We start from the raw sequence: 15548 nt of genomic DNA, 5'->3' as shown, positions 1-15548 counted from the left end.
GCTACAGACCCACTCCCTGTTTAATGCTAGCAGCCTTAATGAACAGCCAACAGGCCTTCACGGAGAATACACCTTCTTGTTTAGGAGCTTCTTCCAGCTTAACATCTTTTTCCACAGGAGTGTTTTTGTCAGTGCGACCTGGAAGCGTTTATATGCGGTGTGTTTACTGAGCAGAAAAAGATGTATGTTTGCGGCTCCGTTTCACTCACCAGGGCAATCCACCCGGAAAAAAATACGATTCCTGTCACCAGTTTATTTGTATTGTTTTCCATAAAAGCTTTTCTGATGATATTGTTTTCTGTTTCTGGTATTTCCAAAAATTATACTAATTGAATAAACGGAGAGTACAGCTGCAGGGTAATTTGGCTTTTTAAAAACTGGCTCCCTCATTTCTTATCTATGTCATTATCAGTGAATTATGGAGATAAATAATCTCACATAGAATTCAGTATTATATTGTTTCTATATATATATAAAAAAAACCATACAGTCCATTTGAGACAGTTGACTATGAAATATGTCAGTTTATGGCCCCTGATCAAATCACCATGAGCAACCTTATGCCGGTAGATCTTATTCATCACATTTCCTCATCATAGATCATGAGATGGAAAAATGCTTTAAACCCTTGTTTCTTAAAGCGGGTAAGACAAATCCCCCTGGCAGTTACCCTTAGATAATAATAATAATAATAATAATAATAATAATAATAATAATAATAATAATAATAATAATAATAATAATAATAAAAATTTAGAGCTATATTAAAGTAGGTGAGATTTCAGCATTTTATCACATTTATCAGCATAAATCATGAAGATGCTAAACTACGATGAAAACTAATATCATACATTATTGTTTTTAAGTACACAGATGCAAAGCAGTTTGTCTATAGGTATGCTATGCAGGTATGAAGGCGTTAAATGGTAATGCAACGGTGCACGTGGTCAAAGGGGTGAACTGAGCTGGAGCCAGAGATTACACCTTAAATTGTTCACCGAAGTATCACAAGTTTAATCCCAGAGAAGTCGGGATGTCGGATCCCTGTTAAAGTTCAATTTGTGGAAAACTAAAAGATTAGCTTCGGCTTGTTTTTAGCTGCTAAAAACCACAAAGGGCTGTAGAGAAGCCCGAGGCTCTGAACTAATGGCCTGTCTGTGAACCATTTCCTAAAAAATCGAATAAAACTCGCTTCACGATAGGACAGTCCTGGATTTATTTATAGGCTGTCTAAAAGAGATAAAGACCTTCACATTAAGGGCACATTTAATGATGCAAAGGTCGACTCCCAAACTCTGGTTCTGTCGAGCTCTCACGCCTCTACAGCCTGTAGTATTGATCCGGTTCTGTGTAATTCCTCATGTTCCGTTCGACGACAGGCCCTGCAACATTTTTTTATTTTTTTATCACTTCTGTACTGAGTTATAGCCGGCCGAGTGCTCAGGCTGCTATGGAGGCTGGGTCTACTTTTCTAATAAGGGCAGCAACAATTCTAGCAATGCACTATTTTGTTTTGATTAGATCCCTTTAACCTTGGGAAGATCAATCTGTGAGGTTAATTTTTAACGGGGAGCATTTTCCTATTGTCTTTCTCCACCTAACGAGTCTTTGGTCTTAGCTTCCCGGTGCATCCGTCCCTTTGTGAACTGTTGGGGACCCTGTTTCTTTGCATCCTGTCGCATCGTCCTCAGTTTGATCTCTAAACCTAAATGTGTTCTTTAGGATCTCTGATCATGTTTCTGTCACATTGTCGCAGAAAGGAAGATCGTGTCAGTTTGTGTCAGGAGAATCCTGGGAGCTGTAAGCAGGAGGACGGCGCCTCAGGAGAGCAGGCTGTCATTTAATTAAGCAGGCGCGCTGCACGGGGGAACTGCGAGGATGTGGGTTGCGGTCGCCGTGCTCATTTGTCTGAGTGGCTCTGCTGGAAATATCAGCGGGGGACCTTTGGTTGTTAGGTGATCCACCGTGGAGGAGAGCGGCGCATACCCCAGATCAGATCGACTCCCAGGGCTTTCCTTTGGTCTCCTGAATTCAAAAGCAACACGCCCGCAACGATGATAAGCTACCTCACTTGTATTTGTTATTGACCTAACGAGTGGAGGAGGTGGGGTTCAAATCCCACTCAGAGGGATTTTTCCTGTTCTAATTCTCTTGCCAAACGAGCCGTGTTGGAGCAATAATCCGGAACTGAGCCTCGTCATAGTCCATTAGCTTTACTCCACTGCCGACGGCCGCCTCTGCAGACCCAGAGCTGTAAACACTGTGTTATGAAAAGTCGGGGACGGGCGGGGTGGGGGGGGGGGACCAGGAAATTTCCAGTGACATGATCCTGGACGTCTCCCAGCTGAGCACGGCCGGGCATCTCAACAACAAGTGGTTTGGTCTTGTTTTGTAGGCCCGAAGAACTGCAGAAGAAGAGATTCCAAAAAGCGAGAGGTCGTCGCAGGAATGTGGACTCTGTTGTTTCGCCTCTGTGACGAGAAGCTCTGGCCGGGTCTGAGTGAGGACGGGGGGGGGGGTCCCCGTTCAGAACAGACCCGCTCGTGTTCTCTGAAGAGTTGAGCCGTTGTCGGAGCGGGCGGACAGACGCGCTCCTCCCTGCAGCTGACGGAGGCCGGGGAGACGGATCCTTAAAGGCTTTCATGCCACGCTAAATACGAAGGACGTGGATGAGAGAACAAGACATGCAGAAGTCATAATTAGGTTGTAAAGCGAGGCCCTCCGTAATCAGCAGCACACGCCCGTAATCATACGTTAGGTTTCTGTCAGAGCAACCGAGCCCTCACTGCGCAGACCGCGGTCAAGTCAAATTAGAGCTTATAATGAGGAGTTATGGTGAGGTCAATACCGGGCTGTAAAAGAAAAATGAATTGAGCTCATAAGTAAAACGCCACTGTATAACGCAGATGGTGTGTATATGTCATGTAGCATAGTGAAGCTATTTCAACCAAAAATCAGTCTGAAGGACTCACACATTCTCATGCTTTTCTCATTCTACATCATACTGTTCGGGATTAGGGTGCATTTAGAAGTTTATTCTGTGTTTGTTTGTCAGTTTCAACGTTTGCTGTGTGCACTTCTGAGAAATTTATGTCAATGTACGTGCAGTTAAGGAGCAAGAAGCTCCCGATACACAAACTTCCAAAGCAAACTTCAAGTGAAGCTATGTTGCATAAAGGAACAGTTTCTGGGCTTTGAGTAAACGCATTAAATAAATCATAAGGACTCGGATTTAATCTATTGATGATCTGTCTGTCGGGATAAAACGGCATTTCCAATGTACGGAAATCTTCTGCATTAAAATCAAGTATGTTCCAAACGAGGCTTTCTCAAGTGGATGAATGTTTTACATGGCAGAGCGAGTCTAATGCCCCCCTCACCCCACAGTTTCCACTGTAATCCTCTCCCCCGCCAAACGGGCAGCCGTTTGCACTCAGGGGTTTAGCCCGGCATCCCTGCGGCCGGGCCGGGCTGCTCAGGCAGACGGCGGTCCCCTGAGTGAACCCGAATTCAGTCAGAGCGGTCCCTGTCAAAGCGTGGCCATAGCCACGTTAAGGAAAGCTGCGGTCACTGTCACCATGGTGACAAACAAGGGTGGGTGCTAATTGAGGGGGCTAAAAGTGGGTCAGCGGGCCCCCGATGACCCGAGAAGAGGTGGAGATGAAAAGACATGGAGGAGGAAGAGATGTGCTGATCAGTCAGCTGATATGGCAGATACACACCTGCTGGAAGCGGGGAGAGAGCAGCTCGGTCTCCAGTAGCTGCGCTGGAACATGTCTCTTCATCGTTATCCTTTGTGCAGAGCACCACAAGGGACATCTATCCTCGCTCGGCTAATAGCTAAAGACTTGCGATACCTAGCAAAAAGCAGGCTTGATTCTCATTTTGTCCTACAACCACTCCCAAACCTAAAGGCTTTTTTTGTGTGTGTCAGATTTGATGTCATAGACCAGCACAAAGTTGTGTATAATTTGAAAGGGGAAGGGAAGTGAAGAACAAATTTTTATTTTTTTTTCAAGATTGAATTTTATTTTGATTCTTCTTCTTTGCAAAACACAACAAGTTCGGTCATAACAGATGGAGACGGTCTGTGAGCGCCCATTTCTACCTCTCACCACAGATTCTTAATCAGGTTTAGGTCTGGACTTTGAATAGGCCAACAATTGTCTCTGTGTAGTTAGAGTCACCATCCAGCTGGACGGTGGACCTCCACCGCTGTCTCCTGCATCCTCCAACATGTTTTTGTTGTCCAGGACTGTGTTTAACTCTCTCTAGCCTTTTTCCACCATGAGGATGCTGAGTTACTAGCCTCGTGAGACCATCCTGATCTCGCGAGCTTTCAAGGTTTCACTCGCAGATCAGTCTGGCTACTCTCCGTTGAAGAAAATTTGGAGCCGTTCACCAAACGAACGTCCAATCAGCGTTGGCTTTGAGGCGGGTTGAGGTGTGACGCAACGGGAAGCGCGACAGTTCAGTCTAAACAACATGGCGGCTTCAGCCGATGAAACTAGCGTTAGCGTGGCTATCGAGCAAGTTTTATCGGAATTACAGAGTATTTCTCTGCTGAGCTAACGAGCCTTTACCTGCAGCAGCAAGAGTAGCTTGGCTTGTGGTTGTGTTTTCGTCGTCGCTCGTAACAGAGGAGGACGAATCTGATTGGTTTATTTGGCCCGTCTATCACCAACATAGGCCAATCAGCTAACCAGTATTTTCGCCCCTTCCCAAAATTACTTCAACGGAAGGTTTCCAGATGGATATGCGGAGCAAATCTATCTGGCGGAGTCAGGTAACTGAGTTACGGCTCCGTGTTAGCATCGCTAGTTTTCCATCCCACACGCTGTTTCCAGGTGGGGTTTCTTAGGGTTGTCTTAGGCTACGTTCTCACTGCAGGTCTTGATGCTGAATTCAGATTTATTTATTTATTTATTTATTTATTTATTTAAATCTGATTATTTTTATTTTTTTTAGGTGGCCATTCATACTATTATTAAATGCATCCGTTATCACCAGACTACTGTCTGAACGGTTCAAGACCGCAAAGCGACCCACATATGCAGATAACAGGAGACGTCACACAGCAGCGCACTGTTTACAGACGTAATGCTGAATGTAATTGTTTCTAGAAGTGTTCAATAAAGTCAAATAAAAAGATAAATAAATAAATAAAAACGCAGAGACCGGCCGGCATCTCTCCTTGTTGTTATTATTGGAAAGCTGCTGCGCAATGGGAGCCGACAAAATTAAGACCACATCATAGCAAGACTAAGTAAGATAAGAAGAAAGCAGCACGGATATTAACAGGTGTTTTATGGAGCGCTAGACAGGAGAGTGACGTGAAAGACGGATAAAATGAGACATGACCGTTCAGACTGCGGACGCTTTGAGAAATATCCGAATTAGTACCACATATGGAAGTGGCACAAATCAGATTTTTTTTGGGGGGGGGTGGGGTGAAAAGATCAGAATCGGGGCGTTCACACAGCCCTGAAAAAGATTGTATTTGGGTCGCATTTCCCTGCAGTGTGAACGTAGCCTTAGTTTCATCCGTGGCTTCATTCTTTCCACTCTTAGGTGGAAAGGCATGTAGGCTATCTAGATGCCTTTAAAAGCACTTTGTTGCTTGATTTGGATTTAGGAAAATCAGTGTAAAGGCTTGTGTAAGGGGAAAAAAAAAAATGTGCGTCATTTTCATTCCACTCTACAGTTACTTTATGCTGGTCTATAAAACGGCACGGAAATACACTGGAACGGTGAAACCACGACGAAATCGCCTCCCTCTGTGCTATCATCCCAGAACATTAAGGCGTTAGTGAGCAGAAATGTTGGCTCGGCACCGACGACGCAGAGAAGGTGGGATGTTAAAGCGAGTTATCCATTTACAAAACTGACAGATCTCGGCTCGTCTTTGCAAAAACAGCCCATCTCTCACAGGTATCGCTGACTGTGAAAACTAGCAGTCCTCCGTCCCCTGCAGCCTCCTCGCCCCTCGCTGCATGGTGGGATGTTTACAGCTGAGGCGAGGCTCCCCTTTGCAACATGCAGTGGAATATACCTGAGGAACAGATGGGGGGACTGAGAGCCCACATGTACTCTTACGTTGCTCACCTTTTAAAATAAATAAATAATAAAAAAAAGGGCTGAGTCAAATCAGGTCTGGTGGAAAGGAGAAGCTTTTTGCCTGGGTGAGACAAGCCCACCTCCGTCCCTCAACTTGCTCCACATTCACGGTGCGGTGTGAATGTAGGGCAAGCCGCACAGCTCGCAGATACATTTCTCTGCTGTCATCGGGGAGACGGGCTCGCCGCGGCGCTCCGATCCAGCTCCGCTGAGCTTTGCTGTCATATGTTATTGCCGTCAGGTTAGTGGATTGTCGGGGGGGGGGGGGTTAAATTTAATCGATGAAGTGAAAACGCGTGCTTCTGCGGCGTCGTTTCTACCGCTCGTCTCCTTGCCTCACATCTGTCCCGTGGGTCTATCCCGGTTTAGAATAAACATCAGCAGCCAGCTTCGTCTCTATGGCAACAGCGGTGCATGCTGCGCGGCAGGGCTGGCATGCGGCGGGTAGAAAATGGGTGCGTTATGGTGGTGTTTACATGTTTTGTTTTTTTTTAAGTCTGATGTTGTTCTGCTTTGGTATTAGCAGAGGGGAAGAGAAAAAAGCTAATTTAGGAAAGGAATGATGTGGGAGATGAGGGATTTGAAGGACCGGATGCCTGCGTGACCCCCTCTGTGGGGACGTCAGCAGGGATGGGGACAGAAAACGCCACCCGTCTCATTTTAAGCATCCTCTGACCTCTATGTCCCGTTAACACCTCAGCCACCGACTCGCCTGCTACTACAGCCGGCTTCGCCTCTATCCCACTTTCTGCGGCAGTCTGAGGAAGTATTGGATTGATCCGTCCAATACGCTCAATCTGCCCAGGCATGCTGAACGCTTGTTTCCCTTAGCCCCCCCCTCTCCTCCCCTCCTCCCGTGCTCAGCTGTCTAAATATTATTCAGTTCCATACTTGAGCCGGATTTGTCAGCTGTTTTTTTTTTTTTTTTTCCAGCCATGTTTTCACTTCTTATATCTGATCGCTGAAGACCCCCCCCCAACGCACACCAGATCGTTCCATGTTTTCATTGCTTTATTTCTGATTGTTTTATGTAACGTACAGCTTGTGCTGCCTCGCGCCCATGTGTGCTTCACCGGTTGTTTTCGTGTGAGGAGTAATCTGTTGACAGAGCACAGCCGACCCTGACCCCCGATAATCCGTCCGTAGGCAGATGTCTGCTCGGACCTTTGTCGTTTACTCTGAGCCCGGCGCAGACGCGATTGTTCGGTGGCATCGCGGCGGCAGGACCCCCCCGCTGGAAGTTGGCTCGTCTGTGGCCAACCTTGAAAGTTATTCGACACCAGCGGCTCAAGGTTGTTCAGGGAGGATTGGCTCAAACTCCAGGAAGTGATTCTGTTTCATTCCAGCGGCTGCTTTGGTCTCCGCTGCCGGACTCCATTTACCCGCATCGTGTTCCCTTTTAAAAAGGGATTTTATGTTACTGTAAATTTAATCAATCAAATGATTTGCATTGTGACTAAGTATTAAATATGAATTCAATGGAATGATCAGCAGTGGTTAGATTCCAGCAGCATGGTGTAGTTTATTTTTATAAGTCCTACAGAAACCTTTTATTAGCTGTTATTTATTATTAAATGTAAATTAAATGCTTAGCTAACTGCTATTCTTGTTCACTGTCTGTAATCAGACAGGTCCTGTATTTATGTAGGCAATTTGGGGTTCATTGCCTTGCCCAGGTGCACATCAACATGCCACTCACAGGGGGTGTGTACTGGAGTCAAACCCACAACCTTTGGATTGCAAGACACAAACTCTACCCACTGAGACACAGACACCCCCCCCCCCCCCCCCCCCCATACGCCTGGGTTGTGAAGTTTCTGAGTCGGATCAAGAATTAAGTGTGTTTACAGCATTAGTGACGTCGCTAATGCTAACGCTACGTGCTACTAGCAAGCTAAACTGCTTAACCCAGAGGCAGCTGTCACTGATGAACAACACATCCTGGTTGTGGCGGTCGAGGAGAAGGTTCACATGCTGCCTTGGTACTATAGATTTAAAAAGTTGGATCAGGTTCGGCAACGCTTAATGCCATCATCTCAACCTATTCTGTTTTTGTGTTCTTTTTTAACACTGAGGATAAGCAAAACATGGAGAAGAGCTAAATTGGTTCTAATTTAATTAAATGTGTAAATTCATTCAAATTTACAAGTACATTTATATAATATTTCGGTTTTATCAGTTGGCCTGTTCCTGTTAATCATACACAGATGACCCAGCCTGATTTGAACCAATAAAACTGAAAGAACAATTTGAAAATGATTTATTTGGGTAGATTTTAACCCAGACTCAGAGCTAAAAAAACTCAACTTGCTAGTAAGCTTGACTTCAACATCAGTGTTGTCGCTAAACTATCTGAAAGTATGTATTATAAAAGCTCAGATTTTATAATACCAAATCCAATTAATTGATTTTACCCCCTCCTTTTCATTTCACAAAAAGAAATCAAAGAAATTATTTTAAAAACTTGCTTTTATTTCTAGCAGTCATCTGGGAGTTGACCTGAATTCAAAGTGCAACTAAACACAAGCTGTGAAACATGCCTTTAAAACAAGATGGCTGCCCTGCTGTTGTAAACAAGGAGCTAAGAACAGGCTTCAGTTCACTTGTGGAAATTCAAACTAACTTAATAAGTAAATGAATAAATTAAAGTGCCTTGCCTTAAGGCTTTACAATATTACAATATTTTGACAAAATATTTTACTGAACATAGATTCAGCATTGTATGCTATTCTCTTCATGGAAGCTCAATGAGTCCTTTGGCAAAATAAAATCCAGATTTAAATTTTTTTTTTTTATCTTAATGAATTATAAATTCAAATGAATCAATTACATTAATTTATTGCCCAGCCCTAGTATTTCCTTAGTCGTTGTATTCCTCCATAATGTAACCTGTCTAATGATATTGCCCTTACTGTTCTCTGCTGCTCACACCAAATTACTTACTTAGATTTTAGAGGAAATTTGAAATCGAAATAAAGTTGCTAATATTGTTAATTTTACTATTATTGAACATTACATTGACGAGCTAAAACAAAGTAACCCATTGTTTTATGTCCTTCAAAATTCCTGTTTATAGCGGTTTGAGTTGATAAACGGTCTTCTTTCGGCATGAAGACTGTTTTTCTGAAGAACACAAGGTGATCTGACCTCTTTGGCAGCTTTAAGCATCGACAAAGACCCGGCTTCATCTGCCATAATGTGCAACATGAGCCAGGTAACCCAACGCCGCGTCCTGTCCTCTCCTCCTGCACACAGGCGAAGCTGGAGAGGCAGCGTTTCAGCAAATGTAGGGTGGGGGGTGGGGGATTGTCGCCGCTCTTGTTCCGTAATCATGTGCACGGACAAACTGCTCCCTTCAAGGAGAGAGAGCATCTTGTCCAACCTGCCCCCGGTCCGTCTTTGTGTGTTTGTGCGCGTTTGCTGCAACACCTGCGCGGGCTGGAAGGAGTTCTTTCCACGGCGATGTGATCCCTGATCGCCGGCTCTGCTGTCGTTATACCGCTGTGCTAAATCGCTTCCTATTAATCAACACGTGGGATGTAAAGATAAAAAGAAACCAGCTTCCAGCAAACGCATGCATGAATGCAAAATGAGTCATATGCATGTTAAACACCCACCGTTGATCATTTTGTAAACTAGTTGACAGAAAGGCTAAATAACTACTTGGAAAGTCATTAAGACACACAGCTTATCAGTCTCTTTCTCTTCATTTCGGTGAATGACACACTACCAGCCTGATGTTATTTCGCTAACATTATTAAATAGTCACCTATAGAGCAAGTTCTGTTTTTTCTAGTAAAATGTTATTTAATACTCTGGTTCCATTTGTGTTGTAAAGTGCCATGAGACAGTTTGTGTACAAGTAAACAGAGCTGAGTCGAACTGAGATGACTAAAAAGGTGACTTTTTGAAAGGTAGGAATCCTGTTGCATCTCGCCTGAAACTTATTGTCAAACACGATATTTCAAGCGTCTTATAGTCTGAAAAATACGGTCCTGTAAACTGTAGCGTTAAGCTCAACAACCTTTTGGTTATACAGCAGGACACATCTGCAGGTCCACCTATGAGTGGCTCAAAAAAAGAAGGAAGCTTTAAGGTGGCCTAGTCCAAGTCAGACAATCCGATTGAGGTGCTGCAGGAGGATCGTAAACAGGCTGTTCACGTTCGTATTACCCGCCTCCAGAGTGGCTGCCCCAGAGTCATGCCAGTAAGATCGATGCCCTTGCAGCTCAGACGCTAGTTAAAATCTGTCAAACGATTCTCGTTTGCCATAATGTTCACTAATATGAGCTGACCCCCATTCATTCTTTTGCCTGTTGTGATATCATTGACCCAAACAAGACACAAAACCCAATTCTAGCATTTTTTTTTTTTTTTTTTTTGCTTCTTTGTTCTTTCTAAAAACTGTATTTTATGAACTCCTGCCGTAGAAATCCATACTTTATTGCAGCTCCTCTTGCTTTAGTTGTGGGAGAAAACTAGACCACTGGGTGGCATCTTCATTTCATTCAATTCCTCGGTGCTCTCGCTCTTATGCAGAGGGATTACTGTTGAGCTCAGAAATCACATCCAGATGGTTATGTAATGCCTAGCAGGTCTAAACAGTGTTGAACCATGCGGTATGCTTGCTCTGCCCACAATGTTTTATTTTTCGATTTCCAAGATTCATTGTCTCCTCCTCTTGTTTTTCTCTTTTTTTTCCAGTGAGCACAGCGGTTTACAGCAACAGGAAGATGGATGAGCTGCAGGATGTACAGCTGACTGAGATCAAGCCGCTGCTGACCAGTAAGGTGAGTGGTGCGTCACCAGGAGACAGAGACAAGCTGCTAATGTCGCCGGCACACAGACGAGCACCTGAGATGGCACAGGGACGGGGCTCCACGTGTCGCGGCGCACAGCAGAGCGCCTCCAAAACGAAGCTGTATGCTGATAAACAGCACACGCCACAGCTCCGTTCATCAAAGGGAATTATTCATATATGAAGGGGAAAATGTATAAAGCCAGCAGACGGGGAAGGGAATTACAAGGGCCGAGAAGAACGGGACCCAAACTGTAAGAGACTGAGATCAAAGGAAGAGCTGGAGGAAATTCTTATTATTCCATTTCAAAAGGTCGACTAACCAGCAGGAGAATGTGTGAAGGCAAGAGAAAAAAGAAAAAAAAAAGCCCCAAATGGCAGATCAAAGCTGCTCCCATTCGCTTCTGCTCCCTTTCCCCCTTAAGTATCATCTCAGCCACTGATTATCTGATTAGGATTTAAAAATAAGTGTTTTGTTCTCTCGGAGAGCTCGCAGCAGATCGCTCATCTCACCTCAGAGAGGAGGAGTGAGCCGTCACACATCCGATCTGAGGGGATCTCGCCTCTACGGTGGGGTGTGAAGAACGAAGAGGAGAAATTTCCTCCTAGTCATGCTGTGTGGCAGGAGAAGAGATGCATCAAAAACGTCATTTGAATGGATAACATTGTCACTGACCTCTCACTCCACCTAGTGGTCAATTCATCACAAAGAGTTCATAGAGGTTTAAGACAAAGCTCATGTTGAAACAGTGACGCACAAGGTTCCTTGTTTTCTTTTTCCCCTGTTTTGTTTCTGTTTCTTAAAGGTTTTATAGTGTGACCGACTGCATCGTTGTCCACGTACCGTCCTTGGACATCATATCAGTAAAGTAAACAGATGGAGTCACTTAGTTTGAAGGAGAAACGAGCGATCAGGATAAACTGGTGAATGCTCCTAGATCCTGTCGTGCAGATTTAACAAGACAAACTGAAGTGAAGGAAGAGCGTTACATTGACATTACCAGATGGAGGCGACGGGCTGAAAAGCTTGCAGTATGGATAGAAGAAAGCCTCCACAGTCGTTGTCAGGACTAATAGGCAACATTTGGTTCCTGCTTGGTTCATCAGGTCAAGATTTGAGTGGAATCAAACGCTCGATAAATGCCTCCCTATAACGATTAAAAAAAACCTTTGAGTTGATGGCGAGGTGATGTAGATCTATCCCTGATCTACAGACCACTGTTCAGTGTTCACATCAGTGAATAGAGGCTTTTTCAGTGATTGCACAAGTAGAATAAAGGTTTCATTAATCTCAGCAGTGTTCAGCGTAGGATTATTCATTTTAGGTTTGCTGGTCTTACATATTTTCCATTTTTGGAGCTGACATTGCATCGTCTAGGTGTAGTTTGGCATCGGATGGGATCCCAAATCAGATACAGATGTGACTTCATTGACCAGCTGAGGTGAGCACTGCATAACCTAGGCAGTGCCTAAAAAAAACAACAACTATAAAATAAAACGTTTTACATGCAACTGATTTGCAAACTGTCCAGGGTGAACCGCGCCTCTTGCCCAGTGACCGCCGACCCTGCACGGATAAGCTGGTGTAGAGTCGTGCCCCTGAACAAATGACGCCCTGGGTGGGAAGCCATATCGCTCACAGCAAAAACAGCCACTGCTGATGGGGATTAGTTTTGTTAAAGGTATATAGCCACATTATATGCTTATAAAAAGACCAAAAACTGTTTGATCATGATAGAATAAGGTTATACACAGCAAGCCTACATCCTAATAGTGTTTTCATGGTCCTTTTTGAGGATAAAAATAGCCCCAGCAGCGGGCGCGATGAGCAGGTATAAACAGATGTGGCGCCGTCTACTGGCAGTATCGCAGAACTACCATAATGCTGGTTTGCTTGATTCATAAAACTATTAAATGATGCTGGACCGAGTCTGACCCTCTGCAATGCCTCGCAGTAAAGCGGCAGCTTGGCGTGATTGAAGACCAACCATTATTAATTAAATACACCAATCTACGGCTAATAAAGAGCCTCATATTAGAACATTTACTCACATCAATCAACTCTGCGGTCACATCTGAGCCTCGGCAGGTTTAGCGTCCACTTCAGTGAACACCTACGTTCATACTTTATTCCTAGTGACATTCCAGTCCTGTCCTTCTTGGAACCATATATTTGTCGTATTTTTTATTTTTTTCCCCCTGGATCTTGAAATAGTCTGCAATGTTTCGCTGGGAGATGCTAGTAGACGTTAGCCGCTTCCTTGTTTTAAACCCTGCTGCGCATACGTAGTGTACTTCCTCTGTTATTAAAAATAAACACTAAATGCTTTATTTACTAAAAAATTGAGCAAAAGCAAAGCCCAAAACGGCAAAATAACAACTCATACGGCTGCAGGACGTGATAATCTTTCAGAAAAACGTTGTATGCAATCAGATTGAGGCTACTGACGTATAAATGAATAAAAAGTCAAATAACGTGGCTATGCACCTTTAAAATAATGTTGATGATTGACAGTTAAGATTAATATAGGTCAATAATAATATACCTAGCTATAGTGCATAATATCAGCTGCCAAGTTGTCGCAGAGCTTCAGAAACAGCAACTCTGCCCGTTCTCCCTACCAGCAGATGGTAACCTGAAGAGTCGTGGCTGGGATTTAATGCGGTGAGCGTCCACTGGAAGTTCCCTACTCTAGTAACAGCAAATCCACCCAGAGGAGGACCTTACCTCCCTCTTCAGCCAACAGGGCGACGGCAAAAGTGTCGTTTAGATGTAGTTTACCGATGAGGCAGATTACCAGGCAAAGCCCACGGATGGCGATAAGGATAATGGTGTCGTGTTTTAAATTGCTGCATCGTGACGACCCTAATCTGGATGGGCTCTAAATAGACATTAAACACATTTTATGTTGATTGTTTTATTGATGCCGTCTTCCTGGAAATCTGCACCAACACACAAAGGAAGAAGTATTCTTGTAATCTGCTCTTTTTACCCTTTTCCATGTTGTATAACATCAGTATCTAGGTATCAATCTTTACAGTGTCAGATTCAGTGAGCAGCCATTGAAATATGTCCATTTTAAACAAAACCAATTTATACTTTCTTCTGCATATGAAATGTTTTTTGGGAGGATGACAGGAGCAGCTCGGTGCACCCTGCCGGTAGTGAATCCCAGTACAGTTTTCTCCTGTTGTCTGCTGCCCACTCTCACTTCTCTGCCCGGCAACTCTGGCTGCAGGAAGCTGCAGAGGAGATGAAAACATCACCAACAGGAACAAAACAATTGTTAGGCTCTACTTTTGTTTGCGACGTCTAGCAGAAACATTCTCACATTCTTTATACTGTTAGGGAGAATATATTATTTCCTTTAGCTCTTTGTGTCATATTCATTTGTGTATAATAAATATCTGCAGCGTTACTGCAGATATTTTTAGCGTTATATCTGCAAGGCTTTAACTCCCCACCTACCGGGACCTTCTCTCTCCTAAATAAATCCACCCGTCCTGTTTGAAGTCCATCTTTGCACTGTTTGCATCATCATGTCGATTTAAATTTGAGCTGCCGCTGTCCCAGTTTTAACCATTTAGTTCACCAGTCAGAGTACAGAGGCTGCCTGAACAGAAGCTGTTCATTGGTTCTGTCTGCATTAACACTGAATGATGGGTGTTACAGCATTGCTACCAATAGGTTAACCAGTGTACGCCATCATGCTAAACAGAAGTACATCCTTTTTCAGTCCATCTTTGCACAATAACAACCTCATCGTTATCTGTAATATTTAAATCTAAACCCCGCAGTATAAAAATACACAGCAGATTTCGTGCTGTAATTATTTACAGCTCTTTTTGAAAAACAAGTATATGCCATGATTTAGTAGCTTGTGGAACCACCTTTAGCATTAGTAGCTGGAAGGAGCCTCAGTCTCTCACCTCATTGTGGACATTTGGGCAGCTCTTCATTAAAGCTTTGTTGGTATGAATCAGGACCTAGTTCATACCAAGCTTCAGCTGTCAGGTAGACGACTTCACTTTTTGACTCTAAAATACTTCAGTAAACAGGGTCCTCAGTGACTGAAAGGTGCCCAGAACCTTTGGCTGTAAAACAAGTCCAAATCATCTGGCCTCCTCCACCCAATCTTGTGACTCAGTCAGATGCAAGTTCTTTTAAACCGGGCTGCCATATTCTTCCAAACAAGCAGTCGTTTTCTTATTGTACTTAAATATTTAACATGCTAACTGAGGCCTGTTGGGTCTGATATGAAGTTCTTGCCCTTGTTACGGTTTGACCTTGTGGAGAATTTGCTCCGACGTCACCTCTGGAAAAATTAACAACCGTCTATATTTTTCCACTTGTGAATTATTGCTACCACTGATCAGTTGAAACTAAAAATTAGGGTTGTCAAAAATATCGATACCCTGAAAAGTGTCGATACTAAATATTTTAGCATATGAGGCAAACAAAGAAGGTTCCTATTTATACAGTGGAAAAACCTGGTTCCAACAACGTCTCATGCAGCTAAATCCACAGTATGTTCTTCCTTCACAAAACAACTTCATGGATAATTTCTGGATTAAAAAAAATACCTCAAACAATCTAAAAATATTTTTAAATCGTGTTATATTTGGGTTATTT

At 43.6% G+C, this 15548-nt stretch overlaps 1 protein-coding gene across 3 annotated transcripts in view; it reads left to right on the top strand.

Moving 5' to 3' along the window:
• The window catches only part of ndrg3a (ndrg family member 3a), a 59224-nt gene that overhangs the window by 13466 nt on the left and 30210 nt on the right, over window positions 1-15548 (top strand). Inside the window, exons 1-2 of one of the 3 annotated variants that reach the window (XM_012858433.3) lie at window positions 6271-6358; window positions 10822-10907. In XM_012858433.3, coding sequence (XP_012713887.2) covers window positions 6343-6358; window positions 10822-10907 — 102 coding nt within the window. In that variant the 5' untranslated portion in view covers window positions 6271-6342. Of the gene's footprint in view, window positions 1-6270; window positions 6359-10821; window positions 10908-15548 lie in introns of those variants that run through there. The other 2 variants (XM_012858440.3, XM_012858447.3) reach the window with 2 other exon arrangements.

The sequence above is a fragment of the Fundulus heteroclitus genome, chromosome 20 (genome assembly GCF_011125445.2).
Source record: "Fundulus heteroclitus isolate FHET01 chromosome 20, MU-UCD_Fhet_4.1, whole genome shotgun sequence".
Taxonomy (NCBI): domain Eukaryota; kingdom Metazoa; phylum Chordata; class Actinopteri; order Cyprinodontiformes; family Fundulidae; genus Fundulus; species Fundulus heteroclitus.
Note: the sequence above shows the minus strand (reverse complement) of the source record. Positions and strands in the feature narration are given on the sequence as shown.